Raw genomic sequence first — 17,523 nt, 5'->3', positions numbered from 1 at the left:
TGTGTGGGGAGCCCAGAGCTGGGGTAGCAGGGGGCTGCGGGTTGGGATTGAGGGGCATCAGGGGAGCCTTGGGCTGGAGTAATAGGGGCAGGTGGGTGCAACTCAGGTTCACCCACCTCAGGTTCCGTGAGGATTGGGGGGAAGAGCTGGAATAGTCAGGGGACTAAGGGGACTAGGTATCTGTATGGGGGAGACACACCCAGTGCCTGAGTCGTTTGGTGGGGGGAGGCTGGCATACCCGGCTTGCACACACTCCCATTGACCGGCTCCTTGCCCCTCCCCAGGAACGTTGACCGGGCAGAGCTGTGCCAGATTACGCTGTACGACTTCCAGAAATTCCTGCAGCACGACCAGAAGGTACCCGCTAAGGCACATGTCCAATACCCTGTCGTACCTGAGAGACTGCAGGCCCTTCTGCCAGGCCATAGCTTGGCATGCAGTGGATGATAGCAGAAATTCTCACGACTGCCACTGTTCTGAAACCAGAGAGCATCTGGCTACCTCAAAGCCAGTCCAGACCACTCGTAACCTAAAGTCATGCTCATCCAATGGCTGTCCGACTGGTGGATCTCACTCCTCTTCCTGATAGACCATGAGACCCCCCGCCACGCAAGCTGGCATCCTCTGTTGTCAGTCTCAGCAGAGAGGCCTTGGGGTGAAGGGGCCATGGTGGTCTCCCGGGAAGGGCAGTTTGTGCCACTGCCCAGGCTCCAACTGTGGACAGAGAGAAAGCCTCGATGGGTGGGGGAAGCTGAAGCCTGATAAACTCAGACCAGAAAGAAGGTGCCTGTATTTAACAGCCAGGGTGATTAACCATCAGAACAGCTCACGCTGGGCTGCGATGGAGAATCCATCACGGGTCAGGTCAGCCTGGAAGATCGGGTGGTCCCCTCTGCCTTTACATTCGGCAACTCTGCAACTTGGAGTCTTGAACTGCAGATTGCAGGTCGGTCCAGCCCAGCCAGAAGTGATGGGTTGGATGCATGTCTGGTGGCGATTCTGTGCCCTTTGTTACAGGGAAGGGCAGACCTGGCCTTGGAATCCGTGAAGCTCCAACAGGAAAGTCAGATGAAAACATGTTAGGAAAAAGGAGCAAATCGCGCCCCAGGTTTGCCTGTATCTGAAATCTAGTGAAGAGAATAATTACAATCAGGCCATCGCCACCGGACTCCTCTCTATTCCCTGCACATGAGGGTGGAGGCACAGTAGTGGGGGGTGGGAGTATGTGCTGTACTTGCCCTGTGCATAGCTAGAGGTCGTGAGTCTCCTGGGTCCTGAGTCCACTCACCTTCCATCTGTCTGAAGGCTCTTGATCTTGCAGATCTGAGATTCCCATCATGGTTTCACCTCTAAACCTTCGGTGCGGTTCCTCCCCTAACGCTGCCCTCTGTGTTCTCTGCCTTAGGAGCTGTGGGCCAGTGACATCAGCAAGGTGCGGGAGTACATGTGTGGCTACCTCCGGGACCCCTTCAGTGACATGGCAGAACCCTTCTTCCAGCTGGATGAGGTAGGGAATATGTACTCCAGCCCATCCTCCTGCATCAGCCATCCCCTTGGCAACTCCAGCGCCCACCAGCGGAGCTCAGACTCCCACCTGAGGCAGATAAAGTCCCTAGATTAGTTACAGGGTTTGTGGAATTGGTGCACATGGATGTAGGTGTATTTATAACAGACAATGTACACTTCAGACTGGAGGTCAGGATGGGCCATGCCAGATCAGACCAAGGGGGCTTATAGACTGCTATCCCAGCCTCCATCAATGACCAATGCCTGAGGCTTAAAAGGAAGCAATAAACCACCCATCTGGCTCATGTACAGTGCTGCACATCTGGGGATTGATATTCCTTCCTGACCCTTCCAGGTGATCTCCTTGTGCCCTGAAGCATGAGGTTTTAATTATCCTTGTCTAAGGGGCACAGCTACAGATTTATTATTGGCCCCCAAATCCACCTCCAGCAGGTGACTGTGTGCAGGTGCAGCAGTGAATTCCCCAGGTGATTGCACTACACGTATTTAGACAGGCCAGTTGTACTGAAAGAGAGAATCCCTCCCCCCCCACATTTTGGAAAAGTCCACATTCCAGACCCTGCATCGGAAGCCCATCTCTAGCTGTAGTCACTGGACCGTGTTCCCCAGCTCGCCCTCTGCTGCTGGCAGCTCTTCTCCACCAACTTCTCTCCCCTTCCCCATCCCTGTTAGAGCTTTGGCCCCATGCCCATCTCTCCCCTTGGCCTGGGGTGACCCACGGTGTCCTGGAGCCTGACCCTCCTGGTGTTGCTCTAACCAGCTTTCCTTCTGTCCTCAGTTTCTGACCTACCTGTTCTCCAGGGAAAACAAGGTCATGGATGCCAAGTACGAGCGGGTGGTCCCAGAGGAGATGAACTACCCGCTGTCCCACTACTGGATCTCCTCCTCCCACAACACGTAAGAGCTTGGGGTCAGCCCACCGACGAAGGGCCCCCAGCGCAGTGGGGCGAAGATAAAGCGGCACAACCTGTCGGATTCTGAACGGGTGCCTCCCACCGCAGCCCTAGGAGCCATTCTGCAGACGTTGGGGAGCCACCAGTCTGGTGTCTGAGCTCCAGAAGGGCTCTGGCATGCATGTAATAGTGAACGAGGAGGGGGAGGATTTCTCTTTAGCCTCCCCTGGGAGTTCTGCAGGGATTGCTCCACTTCCCTGTCCGTGCGGGACATGGGATTCCTGGACATTTCCTTGTAAGCAGGTACTGGAAAACATGGGCCAGAGTCTCGCCTGGTATCAACCAGCATAACTCCATGGGCTTCAACAGAGCTCTGCCCATTTACACCGGCTGGGGATCTGGCCCACTGAAGCTCTGCCCATTTACACCAGCTGGGGATCTGGCCCATTGATGCCAATGGAGCTCTGCTGATTTACACCAGCTGAGGATCTGGCCCATTGACTTCAATGGAGCTACACCCATTTACACCAGCTGAGGATCTGGCCCATTGACTTCAATGGAGCTACACCCATTTACACCAGCTGGGGATCTGGCCCATTGACTCCAATGGAGCTCTGCCCATTTACACCAGCTGGGGATCTGGCCCTGAGGCTTTCGACCTCCGCTGGGTCTCCCGAGCTCAGGCGGCACTGGCAGGAGTGGGGTTCCATGGGACAGCCGACACTGACATCTGATGGGATCCAGGCCCTGGGTTCAGAGCGAGGTGCCCCCGAAACAGCTCCGCAGCTCAGGCCCTGCCAGGCAGCTCCCCTGGCACGCGGTCGGATGGACTGGGAGCCACATGATTTGCAGCTGAACCTCTTCCTCCAGGCCGCCCAGGCCCACCCCAGGCCCTCCTCCAGGCCCTCCTCCAGGCGCTGCTGGTGATTCCAAGGCCCTCTTCTTCTCCTTGCAGGTATCTGACTGGGGACCAGTTCTCCAGTGAGTCCTCGCTGGAAGCCTACGCTCGCTGCCTCCGGATGGGCTGCCGCTGCATAGAGTGTGAGTGAGCTGGTCCCTGCCCGGGGCTGGGCTGCTCTCAGCGGCTGTGAGCTAGTCCAACTGCATAAGCTGAGCAGCATGAGTACCGCTCAGTGACTGGGTGGGGGACCCTAGGGGGGCGCAGCAGGAAACGGTACTGGTGATGCCACCCCTGCCCCCACAAGTCAATATTGGAGTCAGCATCCTTTGGGGGATCTCTAAAACCATGTTCCTGACCACCCCCCAGCCACAAAACGCCCTCGGCACTTGGTACAAATGAGCCCAGTGCCTTGGCCACATCCTGTGATGGGTAGTTCCTTTAAATTGCCCCCACTTTTCTGTCTTACACTTCGGTGTAGGTCTGCAGCGAGTTATCAAACAGCTGCCCTGTCTCACCCCAGATGTGGCTACAGCAATTCTTAGTTGGTGAATCGTACTGGGATCCTTCCGGTGCCTTGGAACATGAAATGTTTTGCTTGGATCATTGTCCTCTGGGGCAACCTGAGGAGAAGTTTAAAATCCACCAGATTCAGGAAACCCCAGTGGAGGTTCTCTGGCCTGTGCTATGCAGAAGGTCAGACCAGACGGTCGCAATGGTCCCTTCTGGCCTTGGAATCTACGACCCAATGGGACCTCAGCTGAGGATCGTTCAATCCACCTGGTGAACCCATACAATATCATATCATATCAATGGCAGGCAGACCCTCACCCAACCCCACAGCGTCTTTCACTAGCTCAGTCCCATTTGACCCTGCTAACTGAGGTAACAGCATGTGCTGTTATCTGGCGTCTCAGAGATGAACACCAGTGTCTTTTACACCCCTTTGTCCACCCCTGAAGTGCACGACTTCTGGCACAACAATGAAGTATGCACAGCTCCAGAGTGACACTTGGGACCAATGGACGTGCAGTGGCCATGGGCTCTAGGGGTGGTCCTGTCCATTCCACTCTGTTCAGGAAAGGACGGACGCTAGGACATGGTCCCTCAGGAACGTGTGTGGGGTACAGGGATAAATGATCACGCGTATGGGGGGAGTGTTAACAACTCAACCATCTCTGCCCTTAGTGGACTGTTGGGATGGTCCAGATGACCTGCCAATCATCTACCATGGACACACACTCACCTCCAAAATCAAATTCCTGGATGTCCTGCACACCATCAAGGAACATGCCTTCGTGACCTCTGAGTAAGGGCCACCCCACTGCACTACAGGGGCTTTGTCACCTCTTTGCTGCTTAGGGACTGCTAAAGGGCATGGAGCTTGTCACAACATGTAATGGGACTGTGGAACTCATGGCCACTGGAAGCCATTGAGACCTAGAACTTAGCAGGATTCACAAAAGGGATTGGACATTTATGTGGATAACAAGAATATCCAAAGTTCTCATAGTTAATGGTAATGACTGGGGAAACCTCCTGCTTCAGGGCTTAAGCCAGTCTGTAACTATTGAGTGAAACCTGTTTAACCATGTGTGGCGGCCAGATAGTCCCTGTTTATCCTGGACAGCACTCACTGGTTCTGTATTTATTGTGAGAACATGTTGCTGGGTCTGGGTGTGTTCCCTGATGCACTGCCCATTCCAAGGCGTGGATACATTCCCTGCAGAACACTCCCAGGTTGAGTGTGTCACACCCTGATTTACTGAGAGTGTTCCCCGGCTCCAAGGGTTCTGCCCTAAATCCAGCTTTCCCTGCACCAAGAGCTCCACCAGATTGTCCCGTGGATCTCTGAGTTCCTGTTAGCCCCTTTGGGGCCCTACTCTCATTAGTTTTGCCCCTGGCTACACTAGGAGCAGGTGCGTGATCTGGAGCCTTTCCTTGGTTGCTATTCTGAATGATCTGGCCTTTCCTCCCCCCCCTCTTCCCCCGCACCAGGTTCCCCATCATCCTCTCCATCGAGGACCACTGCAGCATTGTCCAGCAGAGGAACATGGCCTCCCACTTCAAGAAGGTCTTTGGGGACATGCTGCTCACCAAGCCGGTGGACATCAACGCCGATGAGTTGCCTTCCCCCACCCAGCTCAAGAAGAAAATCCTCATCAAGGTGCAGCCCTTAGGGCTGGTCCTCTTCCCCTTCCCCAGCCCTTCTCTGATACTGTCCAGAGGGGGGCAATACAAGAACTCTATGAAGCAGCCTTGCACTGGGAGAGGCAGGGGTAGCTAGGACAGTGGGAGAGCCCTATAGTTTGGGGGTTACAGGAACATACTGGGGTGAGCTTTCTCCGCCTCCAGCTCTGAAGTACAAAGATGGGAATCTCTCTGCCAGATGAAACCTAACCACAGGTCCTGGCCACTCACAGTCATTTAAGTCATGTTTGCTCCCAGAACAGACTCCTTTCCCTGCAGGACCCTGAACCCCAACAGCAGCAGCATTGCAGGAGGAGAACCAGGAAGTGAAACCAGTTGTAAACAGGAAGTGAAACTGACCAGTCATTTCACTGCCCCAACTGAGCGATGTAATACATCCACCTGGCAGACAGGGCATAGGCTCGGGTGCTCGTAGCACAGGGCAGGGGTGAGGCTAACTGTGTGAGTTCTCCTCTCTCTGGTTTGCTCTCCCGCTCCCTAGCACAAGAAGCTGGTGGAAGGGAACCTTTACGAAGAGGTCTCCACGGCCAGTTACTCGGAGAATGACATCAGCAACTCCATCAAGAACGGCATCCTGTATCTTGAGGACCCCATTGACCATGTAAGAGCCTCGCCCAGGTTTCGGTCTGTCTTTCCAGAACTAACAGCCACAGCGTGTGGGAGAGGGAAGGGTCTATAGAAGGGGTCGGCAACCTATGACACACGTGCCAAAGACGGCACGCGAGCCGATTTTTAATGGCACGCTGCTGCCTGCCAGGTCCCAGCTGCCAGCCCCGCTCAGCCCGCTGTTGAACCCAGGCCAGGACCCTGGCAGGCAGCAGCGTGCCATGAAAAATCCTGCCCGCCCCGGCCCACTCTTCTCGGCCCCCCGCGGGGGCAGGGTGAAGAATCTTGGTCCTGCCGGCTACTGCTGCAGGGCAGGCAAGTTCCCCCTCCCCTGCCTCTTCCCCCAGCGTGCTGGGTTCCTGCCCCTCCTCCTCTCCCTCCCTGCTGCCGATCAGCTGATGGCCCTTGAGCGGGAGGGGGAGAAGTGGAGCCGCAGCATGCTTGCTGCTCTGGGGAGGAGGCGAAGAAGAGGTGGGGAAGGGGGATGGAATCAGGGCATATCCCCTCCAGCCCCCTGCCGTGAGCCACTCTGGGCAGGGGGCTGGGAGCACCCCCACGACCCTAGCCCACACACCCAGCCCTCTGCCCTGACCCCTGCACCCCACACACACCCAGCCTCCTGCCCTGATCCCTGCATCCCCCCACGACCCCAGCCCTGACTCCAGCACCCCCAACACATACCAGCCCCCCCATGCCCTGACTCCTGCACCCCCCTCACATGCCCCCAGCCCTCTGCCCTGACTCCTGCACCCTCCTCAAATACCCCCAGCCCCCTGCCCTGCCTCCTGCACCCCCACACATACCCAGCCCCCCCATGCCCTGACTCTTGCACCCCCCACATTCCCACCCCCACCGTGAGCACCAGACAGGAGCTCCTGCACCCCCCCCTCCCCATTCCCACCTGCACCCTCACACCAAATGGGAGCTGCCCAGGTAAGCACTCCACACCCAAACCTCCTGCCCCAACCCTGAGCCCCCTCCCTCATTCTAGCTCCTGGCCAGACCCTACACCCCAACACGCTCAGCCTGCTCCTTCACCCCCAGCCCTGTGCTCAGTGTACTCCCACCCTCAGCTCAATGCAGAGAGAGAGGAAAAGAATGGGCTAGAACCAGGGAGAAGGTAGGTACCCACTCTGTGTGGGCAGGGCTGGGATCCCAGATCGGCAGCAGGCTGAGTGGGGTTGTCAGCCGGGACCCAGGCTGAGCGGGGCCGGCAGACGGAACCCCAGACCGGCAGCGGGCAGAGTGGCAGCCACTCAGCCCACTGCTGGTCTGGGGTCCCGGCCGCCGGCCCCGCTCAGCCCCCTGCCAGTCTGGGCTTCTGGCTGCCGGCCCCTTGCCAGCCGGGGTCCCGGCCACAGGTCCCGCTCAGCCTGCTGCCGGCCGAGGTGAACGGAACCCCAGGCTGGCAGCGGGCTGAGCGGGTCGGCGGTGTAAGATCAGCATTTTAATTTAATTTTAAATGAAGCTTCTTAAACGTTTTGAAAACCTTGTTTACTTTACATACGACAATACTTTAGTTATATAATATGTAGACTTATAGAGAGACCTAAAAAACGTTAAAATGTATGACTGGCACGCGAAACCTTAAATTAAAGTGAATCAATGAAGACTCGTAACACCACTTCTGAAAGGTTACCGACCCCTGGTCTATAGACTGCACGTGGAACCAGGAACTGGGCCTCACGGTGCAGGCTGGAATACCAATGCTTGGATTCCAGCAGTGGGGAAGAAGGTGTCACAGTCCCGTCCCCTCCAAGGTCTTGAATCCTGGATCTTCATCACAGACCTCCACCATGTAAGCTAAAGGAGTGACTCCATTACCCAGTAGCAGTAATAGGCTGGTATCCTCTAGTGGACTACTCACTGGAGTGGAAACACAACACACGTTCTGGCAGTGTGTTACAGGGGCATCAGCAAGCAGCATGGGGTGAACTCACATGCCTGCAATGCAAGCAGCTGTGATCTCTGGCAGATGCTGACTTCCTTGGACACCTCTCTGCCCTGTACCCATTCCCTGGCTTCCTTGCTGCCTGGTTCTGATGCTTCTTTCTCCTTGGCAGACCTGGAGCCCACATTACTTTGTGCTGACAAGCAACAAGATCTATTACTCCGAGGAGACATCCCGCTACCAGTCCAACGAGGATGAGGAAGAGGTGGAGCAAAAAGAGGTGTGTTTGTGAGGAGGAAAGGTGGAGACTGGGGGGAAGACAGTGCTTCAGCAACCTTCAGGATTCACCTACAGAGCCACCCAAGTACCTGCAGCTGCATGTAGCCCTTTGGGTTGTGCTTCTGCCCCAGCTCACCAGCTAAGGAGGGTTAGACCAGGTCAATGCTTGGAGAGAAACTGGCCAAGAAAAGCCCAGGTGCTAGTATTAGTTACTCAGCAGAGGGGTGCCCTTCCCCGATCGTGCTAAACCCATGGTGTTAGGGGCACAGATGTGTGTTTTTGTAAGAGATGCAGAACCAAGGTCCTGACTATTTCTGGCCATTAAATATCCCATTGCGCTTTTCACAAGGCAGAGTATTAACCTCAGGGTCCTGCTCAGATTCTGGTTGGGGCTATTAACTTTTGCCGACTAGATCTCCAGGCGGTTCAGTGGGACATGAGAACCTTTACTACCTGCCCTAAATGGTTGGGCAGCATTGCTGTGCGCTGTTAGACTGCTGCTGTGCTCCACCCCAGAGGTGGCCAAAGTGATTAAGGACATGACACCAAACCCACTCTCTCTCTTTCCTTCTGTCTCTCTCCCCTGGATTTCTCTGGTCTCTCCCGCCCCGCCTGTCTCGTCCTCGGGCTCTGCGCCTCTTCAGGAGTTTAACAACAACGAGCTGCACTTCAGCGAGAAGTGGTTTCACGGGAAGCTGGGCGGGGGGCGTGACGGGCGCCAGATCGCCGAGAAGCTGCTGCATGAGTACTGCACTGAGACGGGTGGGAAGGACGGCACCTTCCTGGTGCGGGAGAGCGAGACCTTTGTGGGAGACTACACCCTCTCCTTCTGGTAGGAGCCTCCTGCAGCGACCTCCGTACCGGGGCACAGGATCCCCTCTGCCTCCGGCACCAGTTATCCCCTCACATCGGGGACTCGGTTTCCCTCCAGTCTGAGGTGGTAGCAGTGGAAAGCTGCTACCATCTGATGACAAGCTGGTGGGCCTCGGGCCAGTTCCTACTGGACTAATCTCGGGAGCCACCAGAAGGGGCGTTGATCCTCTCCCTCGTTGGCAGCCTAGCAGCAAGGCCGAGACCTGAATAGATCCCGGAGGCTGGGCTCCCCAGAGGCAGCCTGTCAGGGTCGGGGTCGGGGAGGGGATGCTTGCCCTGCTGCTCTCCCAGTTCTGTGGCTCTACCAAGGGCTGCGGTTCTCAGGCCCGTCCACAACATCATTCCCCAGCACCGCGATGGCTGATGATCGGTGCTTCTTGGGGCATGGTGATGGCACCCCAGTGCAGCTCAGGATCACAGACCGCAGTCCCATTGACTTCAGAGAGGCTCTTGCCTCGGGATCTGGCCTTTATAGATTCCACGTGGGAGAGCCCCAGTGAGGGAGAGGTGGGCCTGACCCAAAGCCCTGAGCTAATGTAAAAAGCCACAGCCATATACCTGCAGCTCCCACATGCATCATCCAGGAGCAAAGGGCCAAACCACGCGCCCCTGCCACTGTTGGATTTAAAATAGCACCATGAGCTGTGAGCGGCCAGCCGGGTTAGTTGTGGACACGAGCTACTAGGGGGCAACATGGTCACACTGTCTAAGCCACAGGTGGGCAAACTTTGGCCTACGGGCCACATCCGGCCCGCGGGACCATCCTGCCCGGCCCTTGAGCTCCAGGCCGGGGAGGCTAGCCCCCGGCCCCTCCTCTACTGTTCCCCCACCCCCACAGTCACACTGCCACGCAGGCAGTGCGTCTGGCTCCAGCCGGGCAGCGGGGCTGCGAGCTCCTGCTGCTCTGGGCTGCATGGTAAGGGGGTGGGGGAGTCCCGGGGGGGCAGTTAGGGGATAGGGAGCAGGGGCCAGTTGGATAGGCGTGGGAATCCCGGGGGGCTGTCACGGGGCAGGGGTGTGGATAGGGGTTGGGGCAGTCAGGGGACAGGGAGCGGGGGGGTTGGATAGGGGGTGGGCTCCCGTGTGGGGCGGTTTGGGACATGGGGTCCCAGGAGGGGGTGGTCAGGGGACAAGAGCAGAGGGGTTGGATGGGTCAGGGGTTCTGAGGGGACAGTCGGGGCAGGAAGTGGGAGGGGGCAGATAGGGGATGGGGGCTAGGCTGTTTGGGGAGGCACAGCCTTCCCTGCCCGGCCCTCCATACAGTTTCACACCCTGATGTGGCCCTCAGGCCAAAAAGTTTGACCACTCCTTGTCTAACCCAATGTATTGCTCCAACATCCCTGTATGGGTCGCCCGGCTGGCTGGCTGCTGTCTCTGTACTGGGCCGAACCGAAGCCCAGATCCAACCCCCGAACGTTGGGAGGCTCGATCCAAACCCCGCATTGTGACTCAGGATGTTTCCTTGCTGTCCAGTCGTCTCCTGCCCCTGCTCTCCCCCGCAGGACTAGTGCAGAGGGTTGACCTTCCCCGCCATCCACTGTGCACCTGGTTTGGGCAGCAGCTGGGAGACACGGTTTGCTCTTGGTCCTGCCCCTGCCGATCCCCTTTTTGTCTCCGCTGCAGGCGGTCCAGCCGAGTCCAGCACTGCCGCATCCACTCCCGGCAGGAAGCCGGCACCACCAAGTTCTACTTGACGGACAACCTGGTGTTCGACAGCCTCTACAGCCTGATCTGCCACTACCGTGAGGTGCCGCTGCGGTGCAACGAGTTTGAGATGAGGCTCACGGACCCCGTGCCGCAGCCCAACGCCCATGAGAGCAAAGAGTGAGCGCATCACCTCTCCTCCCTTCCCCTCTCCCCTCCTTGTTCCGCTTGCCTCTCCCTGGCCTTCCGGCCCTCGGTCTTCTCCACACAGCGCCTCTCTCCTCTTCGCCTCACTTCTCTCCCCTCTTCTCCAGCGAGCACCCTCTGCTGACCCGTCCGGCCCGGATCCAGCACCCCCTGCTGGAGATGAGGTGTCACTGGGGCTGCACTTCCTCTTTGACCGAGGCGCTGTGGCCAGTGGAACTATTCTGTTATGGGGTGTCAGTGAGACACCGCATCAAGCTCTGGGGCAGGAGCCTGAATGGGGGGAGATTCTGGCCTATAGCCCAGCCGTGGCCGTTTTTTTGTAGAGGAAGCGACCCCCGCAGGCCCCAGGGAACCAGATGTACCCTCAGCTGGCTCATTCCCTGGGGATACCAAAGGGGAGCAGGGGTTTCATGTGTAAATAATCTCAGGCCACATATAGCCAAGACTATGATCGCCGGCAGAACAGCACACGGGCAGTATGGGGAGTCCCAAAACACAGGTGGCTGCCACTCCAGCCAGCAGGAGATTGCCAGAGGCTTGGGGAATAAAGCTTTTACCCTCTTCCCTGGCTGGTGGCCACTACAAGGCAGCACAATTCCTAGTGGTCGCCCAGCTCTGATTCACACATCCATGGGCGTGCAGCCGCACATTTGAGCAGACCTGATTCCTAGTGCAATAGATACACACGTGAGCAGATCTCACAGCTAGACACTCAGCCAGTGCATTAATACAGGTTAGAGATCAGTCGTGTCCCTGGGACCCCTGGAGGGTGGAGAACCAGAACTGGATTCCCATGTTCACTGGACATGGACTCATTCTAGGAGACTGAAAGGAGTCGGCTCCTCTCTCACTTGCTGAGTCAATGCCGTGGCACAGGGTACAGATGATGCATTGATCCTGCTGTGTGTTCTTTCCTGACCCAGGTGGTACCACGCCAGCCTGTCCCGCCTGCAGGCCGAGCATATGCTGATGAGGGTGCCCCGGGACGGAGCCTTCCTGCTGCGCAAACGCAGCGAGCCCAATTCCTATGCTATCTCCTTCAGGTGAGTGCGAGCTGCCTAGGGTCTAGCTGGCCAGTCGGCCAAACCCATCACTGGGGCCTGAGCTGAGAAGCGACAGACTTGTTTCTCTTGTAACCCACTGGAGTCAAAGGCTACAGCGTTCAGGCATTGCCATCTCTCCTCCAAATCCCATGCCCTGCCATGTGCTTACACACGATTTTCTCCAGTCTCATTAGCTGAGCACAATTGGGTTGGATGGGTTCCAGGACGGGGACCTTCAAGGAAAGCTGCTGCTGCAGGAAGTTGCATTGATGAGTCACTAGAGGTCCTCTTCCCTTCCCTCAGGACTGGCTGAGTTTGTCTACACTGCAGTTAGACACCCACGGCTGACCCCTGCCAGCTGACTTGGGCTCGGAGGGCTCAGGCTAAGGTGCTGTTAATTGCAGTGTAGACATTCTGTCTCGGGCTGGAGCCCGAGCTCTGGGACCCTCCCACCTCGCAGGGTGCCAACCCAAGCCCAAACATCTATGCTGCAATTAAACAGCCCTGCCCGCCCGAGTCAGCTGGCATGGGCCAGCCATGTGTGTCCAACTGCAGGGTAGACATACCCGGTGTGCTGGGGCTGCTGCTCACTCGGAGTCAGTACTGACTGATGACACAGCGTGCTGCTAGGAGGCAGTCATGCCATCTTGTGCTGTGCACTGTTCCCCAATTGCTGCTGTCCACCCCAGAGGTGGCTGCATTTCAGGGTGGGTGAAACGATTCCGCTCTGCAGTTTGTGAAAACAGAAGGCATGTCCCCCCTCCTCCACCTCCCTGCCCAGCCCCTCCTCACGTGCCCTTTGGGGTGTGTTGGTAACAGAGCAGAGGGCAAGATCAAGCATTGCCGCATCCAGCAGGAGGGACGGCTCTTCATGCTGGGCAGCTCCGCCGAGTTCGAGAGCCTGGTGGATCTGGTGAGCTACTACGAGAAGCACCCGCTCTACCGCAAGATGAAACTCCGCTACCCCATCAATGAGGAGACGCTGGAGAAGATGGGCACTGCCGTGAGTCCTGGGGGGCAGGGGAGCCCCATTGAGGGCATCGGGGAGAATGGCAGGGCACCAGGGTACAGGGGAAGAGGGGCAATGCAGCTGGGCAGTGTAGTGAATATGAGGGGGCTTTATGGCCGCCCCACAGAATCTTGGAAAAGCTGAACATGGCTGCATCTGGGGTCCCTAAACTTTGCTCAGGGGGTGCATTGGCGAGTTGCCCGGAGTCCCAGGGAGCGGCTAATCAGATTGCTGGTGCTCTAATCCTTATGCAGAGGTGCAGCAAGTGCAGACTACATGTCCCAGCATGCAGTGCTCTGGCTCGATCCTAGGGGCCACGCTGCCCTTGGAGATTGTAATCAAGGTGTGACACACAGGAGAGTGGGCAAGAGACAGATATTTCTGTACTGACCCGGGTTGTGAGTTCAATCCTTGAGGGGGCCATTTAGGGATCTGGGGCAAAAATTGGGGATTGGTCCTGCTTTGAGCAGGGGGTTGGACTAGATGACCTCCTGAGGTCCCTTCCAACCCTGATATTCTATGATACTGTATCCGCACTAGGGAGGTTGTGTTTCTATGACCCCAGTCGCCTGACGTAGGCCAGGGGTACAAAAGGAAATGCCCCTATCCCATGACAGGAGGAGCTCCCAGCCGACCGTCTAGCTCCATTAAGGAACTCTCTATTCAAATCTCCTCTTTTCTAGTGAGGATGCACACAGGTCCCTTCCTCTGTTCCTCGAACTGCCCCCCAGGAGAGGGGGAAGGGGGGAAGCTGTGGGCTTGCCTCCCATGTTACTGCTGCTGCCTGTCCTTTGCAGGAGCTGGACTATGGAGCCCTGTATGAAGTGCGAACCCCTCACTTCTACGTGGAGGCCAACAAGATGCCAATGGCCAGGGTAAGAGAGCATGGGCCGGAGACTCCCCCCAGGTCTGCGTGGCACAGGGAGGAGTGGGAGGAGGGGGAGAGGGATTCACGTGCTGCCTGGGAACTGGGTGATACTTTGTTCCGACTTGCTGCCAGTTCAAGAAGTGCCCGGGACCCCCAGCAGTCAGCCAGCCACCCTGGGAACTGCAGCCTGCACATCCCATCATGTTGTGCCTGTGGCATCCACCCCTGGCTGCCGACCCAAGTGCCAGACACTCAGCGTTCCCTTGAAAGGCTTATGTTGAATCCCTTCTCCGCCGGTGAGCCCTGCAGAGCTGGCCCGGCTGGGAGCGCGAGAGCAGGGTCTCTTCCAGCTCCCCCTCAGAACGGTTACAGCAGCTGAGCTCCGACGGCAGACTCTTTAGTTGGTGATGCAGGGACCAGAATGACCCAGCCTGACTCTCAGATCCCGGGCAGTGTTTTCAGCACTAGTAGCTAGAAAAAACAGCTCTTTATTTATCAGCAGCACGGGCTGGATCTGATGTCAGTGAGAGAATAAACATGGGAGCCCCCGGGGGCACTTATCAAATCACTTTTCAGGGCACCACTGCACCTTAAACTTCCCCTCCCAACAAGTGAACCCTTGGGCCGAGACCAAACACGGGACGCATTAGCCCAAAGGGAGCTGTTTTCTGGTTATAATCAAAACCGTCTGGCAGCCTTGAAAAGGAATTGGACTTGCCTGCTGCCGTAGATGGCCGCAGGAAATGACAGTTACTCACAGTCTGTGCATTAGACCAGGAGACTGCATGGAGCTAAGTAAGAAGACCTGGAGATGGTCCAGAATCTCCCCTGCTCTGTTGGCAGCTCTGTAAGCCAGAGCGGCTGCCTCCTTAAGGCCTGAATCTGCCTCCCATACTCCCTATGCAGTCCCAATGGGAACTGTGGCAAGTCAGGCCCTTGATGATTATCCCAACAAAGAGCAAGGCCCGCTGACCTGTACCACGGCTGTCATGCTGTCAGAACGGCTGGCAGAGACTCTCGAAGCTCCAGCAACAGGCACCCACTCTGCCCACACTCAAGCTTTGTCCTTCTCTTCCCCCAAACCTGTCTGCAGAGACGGTGGAAAAACCTTTGACTTGCCCCTAGAAGAGCTGTGGAAATCTGCTGTTCTCTGTCTCTGCCAGCAGCACTGATGCTTCTGTCTGGACACAGGGGATTGGGTAGACAATATGGCTGCTTCCAGCTGCATTATCACCCATCTAAACTGTTTATCAACACTCATGATATATATAGAGAGAGAGTCCTCGGTTACCTGAGATCAAGGCTTGGGGAGCTACTTTATATTCCTTTGCAGTTTTTCTTCTGGAGCATTCCCTCCCCAGGAATGCTGGCCTCGTAGCTGCTAAGGCTAGCATGTCTCTGCTTTGCTCCCCAGTGTACGGTGAAGGCCCTCTACGATTACAAAGCCCAGCGGGAAGACGAGCTCTCATTCTGCAAACAGGCCATCATCCACAACGTTGACAAGCAGGATGGAGGCTGGTGAGTTCTCCCTCTCGGTCGCCGCTTTCAAAATGTCTGGTCAGGGGTCCACTCCTCTCCTGACACTGCCCGGCTGTCCTGGAGAAGGGGTCCCCTGGCTAGAAAGGGCGTCCTTATCAGATTGCGGTGGGGCCAGGGTGTGGTGGAGTCAAGAAGAAAGGCCACGGCTCAGGATAACCCAAGGTGTCTGATGTCGCTTTGTCTGATTGCTCTCAGGAGACGCTCCTTTCACAAGGACTTACCCAACTGCTCACGAGCAGAGGAATCTCCTTGCTGGCTCAGTCCCGGCTAGCTCACCACCCAAATTACTGACATTGGGGGCCTGTTGAGAGATCCCCCTTTTTCTCATGGGGGCCATCTGCGTCCTGGCCTGAGGGGCTGGGCCCCGAGGAGGGGTTCTTTTACCAGAGCTGAAGGGACACCCGTCGTGCATCCCCACATACCACGAGCGGCCCCAGATGCTCTCCACCAGCAAGGTGGAATCCGCCTTCCTCACTTACAGTCCGGACATCCGATGGGACGCCTGATCCCTGACATGCCCAGTGCTCCGCCCAGCCAGGCACAGCTGTACCATCTGCCTGCTGTGAACGTCTTGTGGTGGAGCTACACTGCCCTCACCGGGAACGAGCGCCTCTAGGTTCTTCGCTCCCCGCTGGCACAAACGCTAACGGGCCGTGCTCCAGGCTGATCAGTCCCCTGAGCCGCCCTGCGGAGGGTGGTCCAGGGGAGGGCAGCCTGGGGCTTCCGCTGCACGGGCCCATCACCCGTGACACAGCAAGTGCTGATTCAGCGTGAGCCTGATTGTGTCCACACTAGAAGGGCTGCAGTGGCACAGCTGCAGTGCAGAGACTTGCTCCAGCGATGGGAGGGGCTCTTCCACCGCTGTCGTTAATCCCCCGTTCCGAGAGGCCGTAGCTAGGTCGGGAGAAGAATCCTTCCATCGCCAGTTGGTGTCAGCGCTGGGGCTTCGGTCGGCCTCATTACACCGCCCAGAGCGTGACGTTTTCCACCGCCTGGAGTGATGGAGTTGAGCCGACCTACCTGTGTAGTGTAGGGCAGCCCCGAGAGCGCACGCTCATGTTACATCTCTGCCCTTCTCTGGCCCCTCCTAAATGCTCGTTAAGACTCACAGCCCTGGGTAGAGGTCATAGCAGGTGGCAGAAGTGAGGCAGTCAGGGGAAATGACTTGCCTAGGACACGCCAGCAGAACCAGCAATGGAACCCAGGAATCCTGACTCCCACGTCCCTGCTCTAACCACGGGACACCTGGCTAGTTACCAGGGAACCAAACCCTCCAGCGGTTCTCTGTGCCCTGGTCTATGCCCCAGGCTTCCTGCAGAGTGGAGCTCAGCAGACATCACCCCGGCTTCGGCTGTGCTCCTATTACAGGAATTGCATGCCTTGTGCGTGTTGCTGAGACGTGTTTTAACGGCTCCTTTTCTGTTTCCCTGTTCCAGCTGTTCCCCTGACATTGCGTGCAGTGTTCACATCCCTAGTACCCCTGAGTCAGTCTGCTTGCCTTGTTCCTGTTACCCCTTCTAGGTGGCGGGGAGACTACGGGGGCAAGAAGCAGCTGTGGTTCCCAGCCAACTACGTGGAGGAGATCATGAACACGCTGGTGCAGGAGCAGGACGAGGCTGTGAGTTTAGCCCCCACGCTGGCTCCTTTCCCCACCTTCCAGCACAATCTGAGGGACCCGCTCGGCTGTCCTGGACACCAAGGGGTCAATTTTGTGGGGGTGAGCAAGTAGAACTAATAGGCCACCCCTGTTGCTAATAAGCCAGGGGCATCAAACCTGGCCAGGTTGCCAACTTCCCTGGAGCCCAAGTGGTGCTGAGAATTCTAACCACCCTCACCTTTAGTGTCAAGTAGGGGCCCAAGGAAACTACAGCTCCCAGCATGCAGTGCTCCATCCCAGCAGCCTTCTTTCCTTCTGAAGTTCATCTCACCGCTCCAAACTACAACCCCCTAATTCAGATGGGCAAACTACGCCCCGCGGGACCCTCCTGCCCAGCCCCTGAGCTCCTGGCCCGGGAGGCTAGCCCCCAGCCCCTCC

The 17,523-nt window shown here is 57.2% G+C and overlaps 1 protein-coding gene across 2 annotated transcripts in view; it reads left to right on the top strand.

Moving 5' to 3' along the window:
- Positions 1-17,523, top strand: part of LOC141982047 (1-phosphatidylinositol 4,5-bisphosphate phosphodiesterase gamma-1-like) — a 77,499-nt gene that overhangs the window by 46,132 nt on the left and 13,844 nt on the right. The window contains exons 8-22 of one of the 2 annotated variants that reach the window (XM_074943727.1): positions 285-357; positions 1,406-1,507; positions 2,306-2,424; positions 3,376-3,461; positions 4,507-4,627; positions 5,317-5,485; positions 6,011-6,130; positions 8,199-8,306; positions 8,950-9,137; positions 10,802-11,002; positions 11,953-12,072; positions 12,892-13,075; positions 13,879-13,956; positions 15,364-15,467; positions 17,010-17,205. In XM_074943727.1, the coding sequence (XP_074799828.1) occupies positions 285-357; positions 1,406-1,507; positions 2,306-2,424; positions 3,376-3,461; positions 4,507-4,627; positions 5,317-5,485; positions 6,011-6,130; positions 8,199-8,306; positions 8,950-9,137; positions 10,802-11,002; positions 11,953-12,072; positions 12,892-13,075; positions 13,879-13,956; positions 15,364-15,467; positions 17,010-17,205 (1,969 nt within the window). The remainder of the gene's footprint in view (positions 1-284; positions 358-1,405; positions 1,508-2,305; positions 2,425-3,375; positions 3,462-4,506; positions 4,628-5,316; positions 5,486-6,010; positions 6,131-8,198; positions 8,307-8,949; positions 9,138-10,801; positions 11,003-11,952; positions 12,073-12,891; positions 13,076-13,878; positions 13,957-15,363; positions 15,468-17,009; positions 17,206-17,523) is intronic. The other variant, XM_074943728.1, reaches the window with a different exon arrangement.

Source organism: Natator depressus, chromosome 2 (genome assembly GCF_965152275.1).
Source record: "Natator depressus isolate rNatDep1 chromosome 2, rNatDep2.hap1, whole genome shotgun sequence".
In the NCBI taxonomy this organism is placed as follows: domain Eukaryota; kingdom Metazoa; phylum Chordata; order Testudines; family Cheloniidae; genus Natator; species Natator depressus.
Note: the sequence above shows the minus strand (reverse complement) of the source record. Positions and strands in the feature narration are given on the sequence as shown.